We start from the raw sequence: 16,462 nt of genomic DNA, 5'->3' as shown, positions 1-16,462 counted from the left end.
TGGCGTTCTAGGATTCATATAGCCGACCCCACTTAGTGGGAAAAGGCTTTGTTGTTGTTGTTGTTGTGGTGAAATTTCCATGTTTTATTATTATTATTTTTTGAATAAACGATAATATCTATTAGTGGGAGAGTGGGCTAAACTCCACAATGAGTTAGTAATAATGTTGTTTAAATTTGCTTTTAGCGAGAATCGAATCTAGACCTCTTACAAGTAAATAAGAATATTATTGGACCATCAATTTATGATTTTATGAACATAATGTTCGTCAATTTCTTTGAACTTAATTAGATACCTCAAACGTTTAATTTAACTAATATTTACTTCATCAGGTGATTAAAATATTATGCTTGTGACGCAACAAATAAAAATCCTTTGAACTTTGAAAATAAAATAAAATAAAAATCAGGAAAACTAATGAAAAGGGTTTGAAAACTTTGAGTTTTAATGATAAGGACAAAATAAAGGGTAAATTGAATAGTACCAGAATTGACTTTTTAGTGTAAAAATATGATTTTTCATTAAAATGAACAGTACCGATGCTTTTCGTTAAAGTTCCATAAAAATCCTTTGAAGTTTTCTGTCCCCGATTTTCCCACCAAATCCTGTGGAGGGCCCGCACTGGAAAGCGGTCACCGTCATAACAATTTCCTGAGTGACTTGTCCTGTCAACTAAAGCGCGGGACACCACTAACTCACAAGACGACACCGTCTAATACGAGGTCGTCTCCCGCTACGTAACCGTTGGCGGATTTTAGCAAAACCCGCACAGAGCTGCGAGAGACAGAGAGTACAGAGAGTGTCAGCTCTCCACTGTACGTTACTCTGATGAAGCACTTAAGAGAGAGTACCATATTGCTTGGGCTCACTATTTCCGTGTTCTTCACCTTCTCCCCCTCTTCGTCTGCCATTGCATTCTCGGCTGGAATCCGAGTCAGAATCAAAGGACGGAGCTTTTCACGGAATGGAAGTAGAAGAATCCAATTCCAACCCACTCGATCATGCCGCTGATGATGATCAGTCACCGCAATCTTCCAAGAACTTCAGTCCCAGAAGGTCTCTCTCTCTCTCTAATCCTTTCTCTCTCTAAATTTAAAGGCTTGTTTTCGACGATGTGAATTTCTCCGGCCTGAATTTTTAGGTATCAGTCGGAGGTGTACGAGGTTGCGAGGCGAAGGAACACGATAGCGGTGCTGGAGACCGGTTCCGGGAAGACGATGATAGCTGTGATGCTCATCAGAGACTATGAAGGCTGCCAAACTAATAATTCAAGTGGTGGTGCCAAAAAATTGATCATCTTTTTGGCTCCAACTGTTCATCTTGTTCACCAGGTACTATTTCCTAATTTTGTTCCTGTAAATTTGTGCTTTTTATGCAATGTGGCTCGTTGGTGGTCTTGTAACCCATTGGGATTATGTGTTCTTGTGATTGCAGCAATTTAAGGTTATTAAAGAAAGCACAAATTATAACGTAGGAGAGTATTATGGTGCGTTGGGAGTTGATTCGTGGACCATGGAGCGCTGGGAAAAGAAAATGAATGAGCATGATGTAAGTTTTCTTTTTTTTTTTTTGGTCGAAAGTTTTCGTCTTTTTATGGATTCACTGCAATGTATCACACATTGAGCTAAAGAGTTTGAAGAGAACAAAACCGGATGAAACAAAGCCACCAATTGGCAATTACAAGACAATGGGAAAAAACTAATTAAGTACATAAATCCATAACACAGAACAAGATGTAAAAAAGGGTAATGTTCTAAGTGTACTTTTTGGTTCATGTTGATTGTTGAGTAATATTGAAAACTATCACAATCTGTATCAGTTTACTCTTCTTTCCAAGGATTTGAGCCTTCTTATCTTTCTAACTAATAACATGACATTATTACATTGTTTACTTACACTATGTAAACTAGAATTCTCGAAAGATTTGCATTCATGTTGATAAAAAATATTTGCATTCATGCACAACATGTGATAGTCATGTTAGATTCCTTGAAATAAAATAGTTTTCTCAATTTTTTTTTTTTTTTGGCAGAGGCTATTAAATTAATGCATATTTGTTTTATATATTATCCTCTAGGTGCTAGTTATGACCCCCCAGATTTTTTTGGATGCCTTAAGAAAGGCATTCTTGAGTTTGGAAGCAGTATGCTTGATGATTATTGACGAGTGCCATCGGGCTACTGGAAACCATCCTTATACAAAGATAATGAAGGTTAATTTCACTTTTGTGGAATTTTTTCCAATTCATTTTTTGTTATGCATTTCGTCTTCTTTATATATTTTATAGTCAAGGGTCATCTTGACAAATTGTTTGTTGTGGTGAAGGAGTTTTATCACAAGTCTGGTAATAAGCCAAAGATTTTTGGCTTGACGGCATCACCTGTTATAAAAAAGGGTAATCTATAGCTATTGTTTATTATTTGTGCTCTCTCTTCTTTCAACCCGTTGCTGTGGTTTTTGTATGTCTAGAGGATCGCTTTTTTTTCATGTTCATTGTTGAGTCCAAACCTACTGTTATTATAAATCTTATATGTGCATATTTATATACAACATTGTGTGTTAGGTGTCTCATCCACCAAGGATTGTGAGGGCCAGTTATCAGAACTTGAAAGCATTTTAGATTCTCAGGTATACACAAATATTCCAGTTAGATTACTATAAATATATCAGTTACTGATGGTGATTTAGATTACTATACATATATCAGTTACTGATGGTGATGCTTTAATATCATTAAATTTGCTTACACAGATTTATACTATTGAGGACATAACAGAGACGGAAGTATGTGTCCCTTCTGCAAAAGAAACTTGTCGATTTTATGGCCAAGCATGGTTTCTGAGTTCGGATTTGAAAGAAAAGATGGAAGCCTCTTGGTCCAAGGTATTTCTGCTGTACATGTATGTTAACAAATTTATCGTTCATTGTTACCTTACTTTCATGTGTCAAACTTGTGTGAATACTAAAAAAACTTCCATGTACAGGTTGATGCTTCATTATCAAAGTTGCAGGTATCAGTAGAAAGTAATCTGAGTGACATGGATGATAAAATTAAGACATTGCAGAAACGAATGTCTAATGACTACACAAAGATCTTGTATTGCCTTGACGAGCTTGGTCTCATATGTACTTACGAGGTATGACTAAGTATAATGCATGGATGAAGGGTGGTTTTTCTAGGAAATAAACAACCGATTGATAGTCACCCTCAGACTTTTATACAAATTCAAGCAGGTCTAACTGCATGATGGTGAACCTTAATGAGCTTCAGGTCACGCCAAATAGTTACTTCTGATACACATGCTGTTAGCCTGTGACAAATTATTGAGGCTCGGTGCTTTTTATGACTCTGATTATAAGCACTCTTATATAGCCATGTACTGAGAGTCTCAGATATATCATATATCTTAAGATGGTAATGCAGCAGAAAGGTCACTTTGGTCTTCTCCAATTCTAGTTTCTTTATGGTCTTTCCTTCTGGTTCTAATTATGAGAATATATAACCTTATTCTCTTGTAGGCTGTTAAGATCTGTTTAGAGAATGCTCCGAAATGCGCGAAGGCGTGTGAACTTTATAGAGAGGGCTCTTTGCAGTGCAGACGTTTTCTTGAGGAAGTGTTTGGTATAATTAGGGAATCGTTTCTGCATGGTATGCAATTCTGTAGCTATCTATCATAACTCTTTTTTCAACTTCTATGCCACTCAGGTCTAACTTTATGTATTAAAAATCGGCTGTTAATAATGTAGTGAAATCTCTCTCTCTCTCTCTCTCTCTCTCTATATATATATATATATATATATATATATATATATATTTATATCATGTCTTTCTCTCCGTCTCTCTTTATCTTTTCTGACACTTTGTTATCTGTTCAAATTAATAAGGACTTAACACTTTGCTCATTTCTGATAGTGTTTTATCGTTGAGATGCTTGAGAGTAGATGAATAATGCCTTATTTTGCCGACATACTTTTTGTCACCATATAGTTTTGATGATGCCTATAACTTTCAATTCTGTTTTAGTAAAATGAGCTATTATTTCCTTCTCTCGTCAGGTTCTGAAAATTTCTTGGATTTCGGGTTTGACCATTTGAAGGCAGTAGATGTGGGCTACGTATCTCCAAAATTAAATGAACTTGTTCAAATTTTTCGTTCTTTTGGGTAAGACAATAACTTTGTTGGTCAAATTTTTCATATCATTGCAAAGTTGCTTATCATCCATAATTTTTTATTGCAGAAGATCTAGGGAAGTGCGGTGCCTCATATTTGTTGATAGAATCATCACGGCTAAAGTGATTGAAAGATTCATGAAGAAGGTTACTTCTTTGTCTCATTTTACGGTTTCCTATTTGACTGGAAGCACTACATCAGTTGACTCTCTGGCGCCAAAAATACAAAAGGAGACATTGGAGTTATTCTGCTCTGGGGAGGTATATGATCTTTTATATTGTAGGAAAGGAACTGATTCATGAGAAGTTTTGACATTGGAAACCTGATACTCAGTTGACCCCTTCTGGATAGGTCAATTTATTATTTGCTACTGATGTAGTTGAGGAGGGAATTCATGTTCCGAGCTGCTCCTGTGTGGTACGTTTTGACCTGCCAAAGACAGTGCGTAGTTACGTCCAGTCGAGGGGACGGGCTCGGCAAGATAACTCTCAGTTCATCACAATGCTGGAGAGGTGAGGCCATGTCTTTATTGTTTCACTTTATCAGCATATGGGTAGTGGATATATATAGTGTGATTGTTCAGTGAGTAGAAGATTTTCTCTATAGGTGTCCCTATTGTGTGTTTATCAAGTGTACTTATTTTCTGAATATTCATAAAGTACAGGGGAAACAAGAAACAAAGGGATCAACTATATGAGATTGTCAGGAGTGAGTTTTTGATGACAGATACAGCTATGAAAAGAGATCCTGAAGCATGCATTTTGAAAGCATGTCCTTTGGAGGAAACAAATGTATATACTGTGGACTCCACTGGAGCATCAGTCACTGCAGATTCTAGTGTCAGTCTTGTACATAAATATTGTGAAACGCTGCCAAGGGATAAGTATGCATCTGTAAACTATTCACTACTGTTTCTTGAATTTACTGGTTAAAAAAAAATTTAATTCTTATTGAACCCTTATTTGATTACCGTGTTTAGGTACTTCACTCCAAAGCCAACTTTTCATATCTCATATCTTGGAGAGTGTTACGAGTGTAAGATCACATTGCCTCCAAATGCAGCTTTCCAAACGTTAGTTGGCCCTGTATGCAAGAAATCTTCTTTAGCAAAGCAGCTTGTCTGCTTGGAAGCGTGTCAGCAGCTACATCAAAATGGTGCCCTGAATGACCATCTTCTCCCAGTCGTTGATGTGCCTGATGTGAAAAGAAAAGAGCAAGCTTCTGGTGCAGGTACGTTGTTCTGTACATAATATTTGAGAAAATCAGTGTCTGAGTGTTCGCTGATGCACAATGAACTTAAGTTGCTTTTTATGAATCGGTCATTCTTTGATTTATGTTTATGAATAATCACTTTCTATTTGTTTTCGATTGTGGCTCAAAGTTAATAACTGTTCCTTGGCCTAATGCTTGGTGTCATTTGCTTTGAAATTTAACTGCTGAATGATATAAACAGGGCTGCCAAAACGTTTTGGTTATCAAATCTGAATTCACTCTCTAAACCAGCTTTATCATCTCTGTCTTACTGCATCTTGATTTTTGTTTTGGCACCCCATATTCCATGTGGCTATGTGCTGATGCAGTTTCTGTTCCTGCTTTTCTTTTTTGGTTTTCATCTTTGTAATATAAATAATTGTATTTGGTCTTTAAAGGAACTACTAAAAGGAAGGAACTACATGGTACAACTTGCATTCGTATGCTATCTGGAACTTGGGGGGAGAAACTTGATGCTGCCATTTTTCAGGCATATAAGTTTGACTTCTCCTGTAACATTGCCAGTGAGTTGTATTCTGGATTTATTCTTCTCATTGAGTCGAAGCTTGCTGATGATGTGGGGAATCTCAAATTGGACCTTTACCTGATTTCGAAAACAGTTAAGGCTTCTGTTTCTTTCTGTGGGGAGGTTCATTTAGACGGGGAACAGGTACATCTTAAGCATTTGAACTCAAATTTATGTTTTTTCTTTGTTGTACTCACTGGAACTAGTATCTTTTTGGGGTGGTACTTACTGGAACTAGTATTTTCTTAACAGATGGAAAAAGCAAAGTGCTTTCAGGAATTTTTCTTTAATGGATTGTTTGGGAAATTGTATGGAACCAAATCAGCTCGAAAACGTAGAGAACTTTTACTGGAGAAAGAAACAAGAAAACTGTGGACCCCATCGTGCTTATATTTGCTTCTTCCAGTTGAGACATTGAATGATTCAAAAGATGAATCTTGGAGAATAAATTGGGCAGGGATCAATTCTTGTGTTTCTGTGGTAGAGTTCTTAAAGAGAAACTCGTCTTTGAGCAGTCACCAGTGTAACGTTGACACAGGGAACTCAGTTCCAAGAACTGTATCATCTGAGACTGAGTACAACAGTGCAGGGATAGTTCACTTTGCTAATTGCTCTGTTGATGTAAAAAATCTCAAAGATACGGTGGTGGTGGCTATCCATACTGGAAGAATCTACTCTGTTGATGAGGTTATGAGTAACACTTCTGCTGAGAGTCCTTTTGATGTAAAGAAAGACAATGTATCATCACAATATACTTCATTTTCTGAGTACTTCAACAAAAGGTAAGTTATTTTATGCCTTGTGTGATGTTTCAGTGATATTACTGTACAGTTTTCTTAATGATGCTAATTCTGTTTAGATACGGGATTGTGCTCCGGTATCCTGGTCAGCCTCTGTTGCAACTGAAACAAAGTCATAATCCGCACAACCTTCTTGTGAACTTTAATGGTGAAGGTTTGTTGATTTGCATGCTTGATCTTTTAGCAATATGGCTTATTCCTTTTTGTTAAGCACCCATTCTATAATTTTCAATTGTATCTTCAAATTTTTTCATGAAACTGTTGTTCATGACCCTTCTATTGTATCTCCCTATGTTATAACATTGATTGAAGGAGAAAATTGGCCTAACAGTGCATATATGTATTATGTACTCAAGTGAAAATACTATCTCAGTTTTGCATCTTCAACTCCCTCTAGTTATTAAAACTTCAAATCAGACAGCTGCTTCCGTGGTTTCTTGCAAGTAATGGTACTCGATATTATTAATTTATTATGAAGTATATTGTTTGAAAGTTGTGGTCGTGCGGGTAGTGGGATTGGGTGTTTGACTTATTGAGCATGTGGTCCTTCTACAATTATATTAATAAATCTATTTGATGCATGTTGTTGAAGAGTAAATGGAGATGACAAAAGGTTGTGGGTGTGAGTAATTGACTCGTTGCAGTGTTAGTTACGTGCTGTTGAAGCTATGTTGGCAATACAATCTCATTTTTTATGTTTGGTTGCTAATATTTTCTCTCAACTGGGCAGGTGGTGGTGGTAAGACATTGCAATCTGGCGTTGTTATTGGAAAGCAGATTATGTATGCTCACATGCCGCCTGAGCTTCTAGTTGCTATTGGTATCCCAAGAGACGTTCTAAAGTCATGTTATTTACTACCATCGTTGATTCATCGCTTGGAGTCCTTGATGCTAGCCAGTCAACTTAGAGAAGAGATAAATTATCATTCTAGCAGCTTTCGGATATCAAGCTTATTGGTATGTCATCCTTTTAGACTCCGTGACTTGACCATTTATCTTTCTAATAGAGTAAAAAAACGATTTATCTGAATGTGTTTTTGTGATCAGATTCTAGAAGCACTTACAACACTAAGATGCAATGATGAATTTTCTATGGAGCGCTTGGAATTGCTCGGTGATTCGGTTTTAAAATATACTGTGAGTTGCCACCTCTTTCTCAAATATCCCAAAAAGCATGAAGGACAATTAACTAGTTGCCGCACCCTGACTATCTGTAACTCAAACCTACATAGATTGGGCATAAATCGCAAGTTACAGGTATTTCCCTTGTACTACATGCTATCTATGCTTATATGTATTCACTCAGGTACTGATGTTCAAGGCTTCAAGCTCTTGTAATAATGGCTTTGCATTTTTTTAATAGGGATACATCCGTGATTGTGCGTTTGACCCATGTCGTTGGGTTTCTCCAGGGCAGATTTCTCTACGACCCATTCCTTGTAATTGTGGAGTGGAGACTTTAGAAGTACCCGTAGATGGAAAATTCCAAACTGAAGACCCTAAAGTTGTGGTTGGGAAGAGCTGTGATAAGGGCCATAGATGGATGTGTTCCAAAACAATCTCTGATTGTGTTGAAGCCCTTATAGGAGCATACTATGTTGCTGGTGGATTGCCTGCTGCAATTCATATGATGAAGTGGCTTTATATTGATGTAGAACTTGAGCCTTCCTTGGTTGCTGATGCAATTACTATGGCGTCTCTTCATTCGTACACCCTGAAAGCTAATGAGATTGCAATCATGGAGTCAAAGCTTCACTATGAATTTTCTACCAAGGGTATCTTACTTGAGGCCATAACACATGCATCTGATCAAGAATCAGGAGGTGGCTACTGTTATGAGGTATGCTGAGAGTTCTATTCCAACAACAATAAGAAGGAAAATTGTTGTGAGCTTGGAAACAGAAATTGACCAATTAATCTACTATGAAAATGAATGTTTGATAGATTATTCATTTTACCTAGAAGTAATAAATTACCAAGTATAGAACAAACAGTGAAAATTCCATATATTTACTATTCTTAACTTCTTGATTTTCAACAGCGACTAGAATTTCTAGGTGACTCTGTGTTGGACCTGCTTATTACAAGGCATCTCTATCATAGCCACACAGATATTGATCCAGGCGAGTTAACTGACTTGCGTTCAGCTTCTGTTAATAATGAAAGTTTTGCACAAGTTGCTGTTAGACGTGATCTTCAGCAGCATCTACAGCATGCCTCTATGTTACTTCTAAGTCAGATAACAGAATATGTGAAGTCTCTTTCAGAACCTGACAGTGGTACCACACTTCAAGGCACAAAGGGTCCTAAGGTAAGATCTTGCTCAATGTTAACTGTTTTTCTCTTCAATAGTGTTGAAAGATTAGCTTGAGCTTTTGTTTTCAGGTTTTTCTAAAAGACTGATTGTCTGCTTGTTTTTGGCTGCAATCCTTTTATCTTTATTTGGTTCTTTCAGCATTCTAATTTACAATTTCTGTTCTAGCGGGGTGCTTTTGTATACTTCCCGCGTATTTTAGCCATAATTCCTCTTCAAGTAAATAATTTGCCGTGACTAAAAACTATCATTGCTTTAGAGTTTAAACTATGTGCAGTTCTGTAGGTTCCTTGACTGTTAAGCTCTCCCCTTAGCTTGATACTTCATTATTATTGGTAGGCCACCTTTTATATAAGGAGAAGCTTCCACCCTCTACCAAATATCATCACTTTGTTATCCTTGTTAATATAATTGTTTATTACTATATATTGTTTTTGTGATCTGAATAGTATCTCTGCAGGCTCTCGGAGACATGATGGAAAGTATTGCAGGGGCAATTCTAATTGATACCAAACTTAACCTTGATGAAGTGTGGAGAATATTTGAACCATTATTATCTCCAATTGTGACTCCTGACAAACTTGAGCTGCCTCCACTACGGGAGCTGATTGAACTATGCAACTCGCTTGGGTACCATAGAAAAGAGAAGTGTACCAATAAGGGTGAGATGTTTCATGCCGAGCTTACTGTGCAGCTGAAAGATGTTCTGTTGACTGGAGAGGGGTGCAATCGGACTAAAAAAGGTGCAAAAGGAGAAGCAGCTCGTCGTTTACTTAAAAAACTTGAGGTTTGTTGGTTCTCTAAATGTCTGTCTGTCCGTTATTTGGTCGTGGGCCTGAAAATGAAAAAGGGATTAAGAAAAAAATGAAATTGATTCTAATATTTGTTGTAACTTGATCTCAATTTTGGAAATTTGGGCTCACATTTCAAGCTGAGGCTCCGGGTTTTGGGATTTCTGGGTTCTAGGGTCAAAACCAGGGGTTCATGAGTTCTAGGTTTGGAATTCTGGGGCCCGGAGCTACTGTTTGGGGTCCAGAATTTTTGTTCACGTACCTTGGTTCAGATCTGAGGTTCCAAATTGTTGTTAACGAGTAGTCTGCTGCATCTCTCTGATTGTTAAGTTCCCATCACTAAATGTTGTTAAAGCTCTACTGTTTTGTTATGGAACAGGAGAAAGGTTTTTCATTTTCCAAGAAGAGGAAACTTGATGCTGACCAAGTAGGCGATTCAACTTCCCGTGACATCAACCATAAGGTCGGCGACCAAGTAACTGTCAAAGATTCTTCAGGGGTAGTGGTCTATAAAAGGCGAAAGATAACTGAAGTGCCTCTTGCTGCACAGACAACTGGAGTTTCTCCTTCAGTAATTGACTGGAAAACCTCTAGCCCCAACAATGCCGCCCCAGGTTTGCACCATTTTATCGTTCTCATTTTCTCTAGTTGCATGATTGAGTGCTTATACACTCTACCTACTTTTACTCTCCTTGCGAACCTCGCTTGTACTCCCTATGGGCTACGACTAGAGTCTAGAAGCTTGATAACCTCTTCCTGTTTCCTTTCAAACGGGTGAAATGCGTTCCAATTAATGTTCAAAACTGTTTTTTCACAAATGAAATGGTGCATTGATGAATCACTGGAATGCAAAAAGCATTTGTTTTTCTTAATCTGCTTCATGCTCGCTGACAAGATCACGGGAAATTGCTTTAAGTGGCTTCATTTCTGTAGAGATTCGGATAGGAGCCTTGGCTTATACTATGTTATTATCAAGCAATACTATCATTTAATCGTGCTGCGGCTGCGGGTGCTTTTATGCAGTCATTGAAGCAATCAACATAAAGAAAGGAGGACCTCGATCTGCTCTTTTTCAGCTGTGCAAGAAACTGCAGTGGCCAAAGCCGGATTTTCAAATAACCGAAACTCAGTCAAGGTTAGTCCATAACCAACTCCTACAAATCTACTAACAAATTGTGTTTTGTTGATTCAAGATTCTAGAGAACTTGGCCACTACAAAATTGTGTTTGAATTATTAACTTTTGGCCTCACAACCGTCTTTCTTCCCGTAGAACTCCAATCAGATTTGGTGAAAGCTCAACCAAGTACTTCAACAGTTTTGTCGCACAAGTAACCTTGCACATACCCAACTCCGGCATCATTGACTGCTCAGGAGATGCTAGACCCGATAAGGGGAGTTCAGAAGATTCTGCAGCCGTCGTCTTGTTTTACGAGCTTCAACGGCAGGGAAGAGTTATAATTGGCGGGTGATGAGACAACATATCTATCTTCTGCTGGCTAGTTTCATAATCACAGAAATCGAAGGGTTGGGTAATTTTCGAATCCACCATCCCAGTTATCTTTCGACTATACAAAATGATAGTAAGCGTAGCAACGATACGTAGTGTATCAGACTCTTTTCATAAAAGAAAAATCAATCAAGGTAATGAAACTTGGTATTTTGGGATAAATATGTATCAATTCATATGTTTTCTTCGGTAAAGTTAAAAATGTTGAGGAATTCACTCACCCAAAATCGTTATGCACACAAATTTTATACATTTGAAGTAGCTATAAACTCCTAAAATCCTATTAAAAAAAACGAGTGGAAAATTTGTAGCAAGACGGTAGAAGTTTCGAAATCATGGCCTTGGAGTTCTAAGCCCTCGAGTTCGAGCTCCTTCAAGAGTTTGCCATATCACAAAACATGCTCTCTCGACTTGCAACAAGTGAGGGGAAGAAGATGATCTTTAGGCTCCAATTAACAGCTCATACACATTGCTGTTGTTGTCTCCGTTGACGCGCTTCAACATTTCAAAACTTTTACGACTGCCTAGAAACTCAATCCGCCTGAAAATTGCATACCCGCATTCTGCTGTTTCTTTACTGGAGTACACTGATCGGAGCCGATCAGCATGCCTTGAGTCGGTGTGGATTGCAGCCTCAATTTCATGGGCTGACATGTTCTCCTGCAATATAAGTACACGAGACTAAACGACCCTCCCTTCATTAAGCCGATGACAGAGGATTCTGAGAGGGGAATGTCTTTATTTTGTACCTGATAAAATGTATAGATATGATCCAACACTTGCAAGCATGTAAACCCGTTGTCGCTGAAAAATGTCCTAGAAGATGGCCCCATCTCAGCAAATCGATCGACAGGGAACAGGATGGTAAGAAAATGGTTTTTGAATATCAATTCACATTTCTCACTGCATACAAATACATAAAAGAGAGGTGTGAGATGATATAACATTTGGCAATCATTTTTCGTTTTTGGGAATAGGAAGGAAGAGAGTTCAATAACCTTTCCTTGAGCGGCGTAGTTATGTTTGCAAACGACGCTTCTGAATCCTTGCCATCACCTTTTGCATCGAAGAATACAGATGCATGATGTTCACTACCATCTTCAGCACTTACACTCTCGGTGTAGATTGAAGCCGTTGATGTTGGTTCAGAAATTGACCAGCAGATTGAATCCAAAAGGCTGCTGGGGGTTATTGGTCGCATTGGAGTTTGGCAAGTCTGCAAGAACAAAGCACATAAATAAGAAGGTTTACTGTGAAAAACTTTTCGCAACAAATGTAACGAATTCACTTATGAGGCACTAAAGAAGAACCATAGATTGATCAAACACCACAGAGAATCAAACAAAATTAATCATTACCTGCATACGAAGACCACGACGATTTCTAACCCCAGTTTTAGCAGAATTCACAATCTGTAGTCTCTTTTCATGGCTTGCTTTATTTCTATAAGCTTGAACATCTTCGGGGACTTTTCCCTCATCAGTTCCCTGTTAGATAAATAAAAAATACTGTTAAAATATGAACTTATAGATACCAAAATTATATGACTACTCATCCATCGTGTAGAAAGATACCCCATCTGCAATGCCATTCTGCAACTCTTCAAGCATCGTACCAACTTGCCTGGCCAAATCTGCAGACATGTGCACAAGCCGTTGCACATACTTCTCTTTGGCCGTTTTCAAAACCCACAGTGGCTGCGATACATCAAACACCAAATAAATTTCATCGCATACAATAAATACACAGAGCACTCCCTAATCTCAAACATTGCAAGTGATTTCATCAGCTGTCTACGATACAAGGACAACCAATATGAAGACAGCCAAAAAGTTATTGTCGTATAAGCGCTTGCTGATTCAAGTAGCGCTTGCTGATTCAAGTAAACCAGAGAATGCCTTGCAGGACTCACTGTAACAATATTGCTAGAGTGGCCAAGATATTTACGGCTTGAAGACCCTTCACACACTACATGACTGGCTTTGCAACCAACAAACCATTGATCTACAAATGTGGCACCCTCTCTACGAGCAGCCTCGGTAACCTACCAAACAGACACAATGATAAACGTTACAAACTGAAAGACAGGTTTACCCTTATCTATTTTTTCTGGCATTGGAAAATACATGTCACTAGTAAATCTTTCTTTTAAAAGTAAAACAAGGATAACAAACTTGTGTTTTGAAAAAACAAGCAACTTTTTCCTAGAAATAACTTTACCTTATTAGACAGTTCAGATGAAATGTCTAAGTCGACATAAATGGAGTGACCAGACAAAGCAGAGTGACTAGAGTCAGTACTTCTGATAGCCTCCCTTCCACGAAAAGATACACGTGGTTCGTCATTCGTGTCCAATTGCTTGGCTCCACGAACACCAATAGGCAGACAAGAATTTTCGGTGCCACTAAACCCAACGAGCCTATTCAACTCATCCAAACGCATACCATTCTCTCCAAAACTCTTGATACTGTAAAGTGATTCACTCAGCCTCACTGAAACAGACAAAAGCAACTTGATTTAGATTAATCAAGTAATATGTACCAATACCAATGGAGCGTTTCTAGCCAAACCTATGTAAAACTTAAGAAATGAAGGTAGCATGTATATAAGATGGTCTCTCTTACCATTCTTCCTTACACTATCTACAAACCATCCAATGGTAACAATAGACAGACCATTTTTTGATCCATGTTTCAGAGCATGCTCAAACTTGTGTCCGCCGAAGCTGTAAAACTAGTTAAAGATTGCACTCAAGCCTTGCAATTTACATAAACAATAACACCAAATGTATCAAAACATTGATTAATTCCTCCCCAATATACTAATATACCAAAAACAAAACAAAACAAAGTACTATAATTTCGAATATCAAGGATATTTGGACCACCAAATGAGTACATTGAGGATGCAACTGAGAGCTGTACTGGCCGCCTAATCTCTCAGTCGCTTCCTTGACTTGTTTCCTTGCTTCTGCCAAAACAACATGACAAATATGAACAGCTACAAATTAAATATATTATATATATTATATATAAAAGCACTTTCATCACAGAGAAAATTAGCAGGCAGAAGTTAAAACTTTGTCTTCTTTTACCCTTGGATAGACCAGTAACGCAGATAACAAGGCCGGCGAAGGGTCCGCCGCCTGATCGAGCTACCGCCTCCGATCCAATAGGGGATGCGGCCGGAGATGCAGGCTCAAATGGTTGCAGAGCTTTAGAGGAAGGCGATTGAGATGGTAACCCAACAGACAGCCGAGAGCAACCGTGGCTCTTCACCACTTCCACTGTCCCACCCCCACCGCCACCACCACCACCCCCCATTACAAATTCACCATTACCCACCAAGTCTCCATTCGACTTTCCGATAAAACAATTACAAAATTAACATTACAGACGGTGAAATTAACACCAGCGTTCCATGAAATCAGAGAAAACTCTGAAAAATCTCAAAAGGGTAATTAAAGAAAAGGACAACGAACAAGAATTTGATTGGCGCGCGGGAAAAGAAAAGGGTTTCTTAATGAAGTGAAGATTGATCAAACCCAATTGAGAAATGGAAGAAATGATGCGACCCAGAAGCAGAAATCGAAGAAAGACAAGAGGAAAAGTTTGCAGAGATGGAGGAATAAGAATCGTATTGGAAAGGGAAGAAGATAAAGCAAACAAAGTGGCAGGCAGTGAGAGGAAGAGAGACAGATTCAGAGAGGCTTTCGAAAACGAAACAAATGGAATGACTGAATGAATCTGAAAAAAGATGGATTCTTTAGAGACAGAGAGTGCGAAAGCAGAGAGATTTTGAATTACGGGCTGTTTGTGTGAGATTTTGAGATTTTAATTACTTTATTTGCCTTTTTTTTTAACAAAAAGAGTGAAGAGAAACGGGAGTTGCAATGCAAGTGAATTCAAAGTGCCAGACAGGCTTTGGTCAAACGCTTTATGTTTCCTCTATCGGGCCTGTGATTTTGTTTTATGGGTTTTGGGATTTTCAGTATCTGAAATGTTACGGTAACAGTATAATACAAAAAATTTAGTGTTTGATTGATAATTTTGTGCATTGAGGCCACAAATACGTACGAGAAACGTTAGTCTTGCGGAAAACAAAATCCCCACAACAGTGTAGTTGATTTGCTTAAAATGTCTTTATTTTGTCATCTATGCGTAGTAAATTTATGTCGAAGTTTCAATTTGAAACTTGAAATATCAAAGAAAAGATAAATTCTCTTGTAACAAGATGCACCAATTATTTTTCTTAACTTAAATGCAAATGTTGTTCATTATTCATGGGGACACCCGATTGATCCATACTCATTTTAACTTGCACTAGGCTCTAATAATGCCGTAGTCTCAATCAAATGGACAATCCCACCCTTTTTTCATGCCCTTCCATGCCTTTCTGTTTGTGTAGTTACGGTTAAACCACGTCAACATTTTATATTACCATTCATTTTTGTCTTATTATCTTTATAAAAAAATAATATAAAATGTTAACGTGGCTTAACCATAACCACACAAAACAGGAGGGCATGGAAGGGTATGGAAAATTAGAGGGCAGACAATCCTTGTCCCAATCAAATAACCAAGGCAAGTAGTCCAACGGTACAGTGACCCTCTTAATTGTGACGAGACCAGTAACACGTGTTGACAACGAGATCAAGCCAATTAAGACGATATATGATCATCAAGTGTTGTGTCTCTATACAAAATTAGCCTCTAATTATTAACGCATCAAAATAGTTATCATACAAACTCCTCCATCTCTTTACCTTTCTTTATTAGAAAAGAGGGCAAGATGGTTGCAAAGGGCAGGATGATTGTTAAGCGTTAGTAACAATTTTCTTACCCTGTTAGTGTTTAACTTTCTTGATGTGCAAATATAAGTTAAGTCACTCAATCTAGACAATATGTCCGTCTCTTTGCACCTGAGTTCGAATCTTTTATCTAAATAACTTACTTTCGGCATTAGACATTTTGACAATATATCCGTATCTTCGCACCTGAGTTTGAATCACTTACCTGAATTTCGATATTAGGACCTTGGTGGGGGATACCACAAAGTTGTATATAAAAACTTAGGCACAATGCATCACAATTGCCAAATG

At 37.9% G+C, this 16,462-nt stretch overlaps 2 protein-coding genes across 3 annotated transcripts; one reads left to right on the top strand and one right to left on the bottom strand.

Moving 5' to 3' along the window:
• Positions 1 to 802: 802 nt before the first annotated feature.
• LOC126605342 (endoribonuclease Dicer homolog 3a-like) lies at positions 803 to 11,523 on the top strand. The gene is made up of 25 exons (XM_050272715.1): positions 803 to 1,056; positions 1,142 to 1,331; positions 1,435 to 1,548; positions 2,078 to 2,212; positions 2,326 to 2,395; positions 2,564 to 2,628; positions 2,752 to 2,883; positions 2,985 to 3,137; positions 3,520 to 3,649; positions 4,057 to 4,162; positions 4,239 to 4,431; positions 4,523 to 4,683; positions 4,836 to 5,054; positions 5,151 to 5,401; positions 5,821 to 6,092; positions 6,201 to 6,730; positions 6,808 to 6,902; positions 7,479 to 7,705; positions 7,796 to 8,005; positions 8,112 to 8,588; positions 8,790 to 9,059; positions 9,523 to 9,849; positions 10,233 to 10,467; positions 10,877 to 10,988; positions 11,125 to 11,523. Exons 1-25 carry the CDS (start codon positions 965 to 967, stop codon positions 11,321 to 11,323), a joined length of 4,965 nt encoding a protein of 1,654 aa, XP_050128672.1. The 5' UTR covers positions 803 to 964; the 3' UTR covers positions 11,324 to 11,523.
• On the bottom strand, positions 11,497 to 15,300 carry LOC126605343 (uncharacterized). Of its 2 annotated transcripts, none has more exons than XM_050272717.1 (10): positions 14,456 to 15,300; positions 14,246 to 14,331; positions 13,986 to 14,094; positions 13,582 to 13,853; positions 13,274 to 13,405; positions 12,936 to 13,058; positions 12,720 to 12,848; positions 12,360 to 12,577; positions 12,111 to 12,264; positions 11,497 to 12,021 (listed from the first exon to the last, which is right to left on the bottom strand). In XM_050272717.1, the coding sequence occupies exons 1-10, from the start codon at positions 14,682 to 14,684 to the stop codon at positions 11,803 to 11,805; spliced, it is 1,671 nt and encodes a 556-aa protein (XP_050128674.1). In that variant the 5' UTR covers positions 14,685 to 15,300; the 3' UTR covers positions 11,497 to 11,802. The 2 variants fall into 2 exon arrangements, with proteins under 2 accessions (XP_050128674.1, XP_050128673.1); XM_050272716.1 differs by having other exon boundaries at positions 13,986 to 14,088; positions 14,240 to 14,331; positions 14,456 to 15,299.
• Between the last annotated feature and the right edge of the window lie 1,162 nt (positions 15,301 to 16,462).

The sequence above is a fragment of the Malus sylvestris genome, chromosome 15, assembly GCF_916048215.2.
Source record: "Malus sylvestris chromosome 15, drMalSylv7.2, whole genome shotgun sequence".
NCBI lineage: Eukaryota > Viridiplantae > Streptophyta > Magnoliopsida > Rosales > Rosaceae > Malus > Malus sylvestris.
Note: the sequence above shows the minus strand (reverse complement) of the source record. Positions and strands in the feature narration are given on the sequence as shown.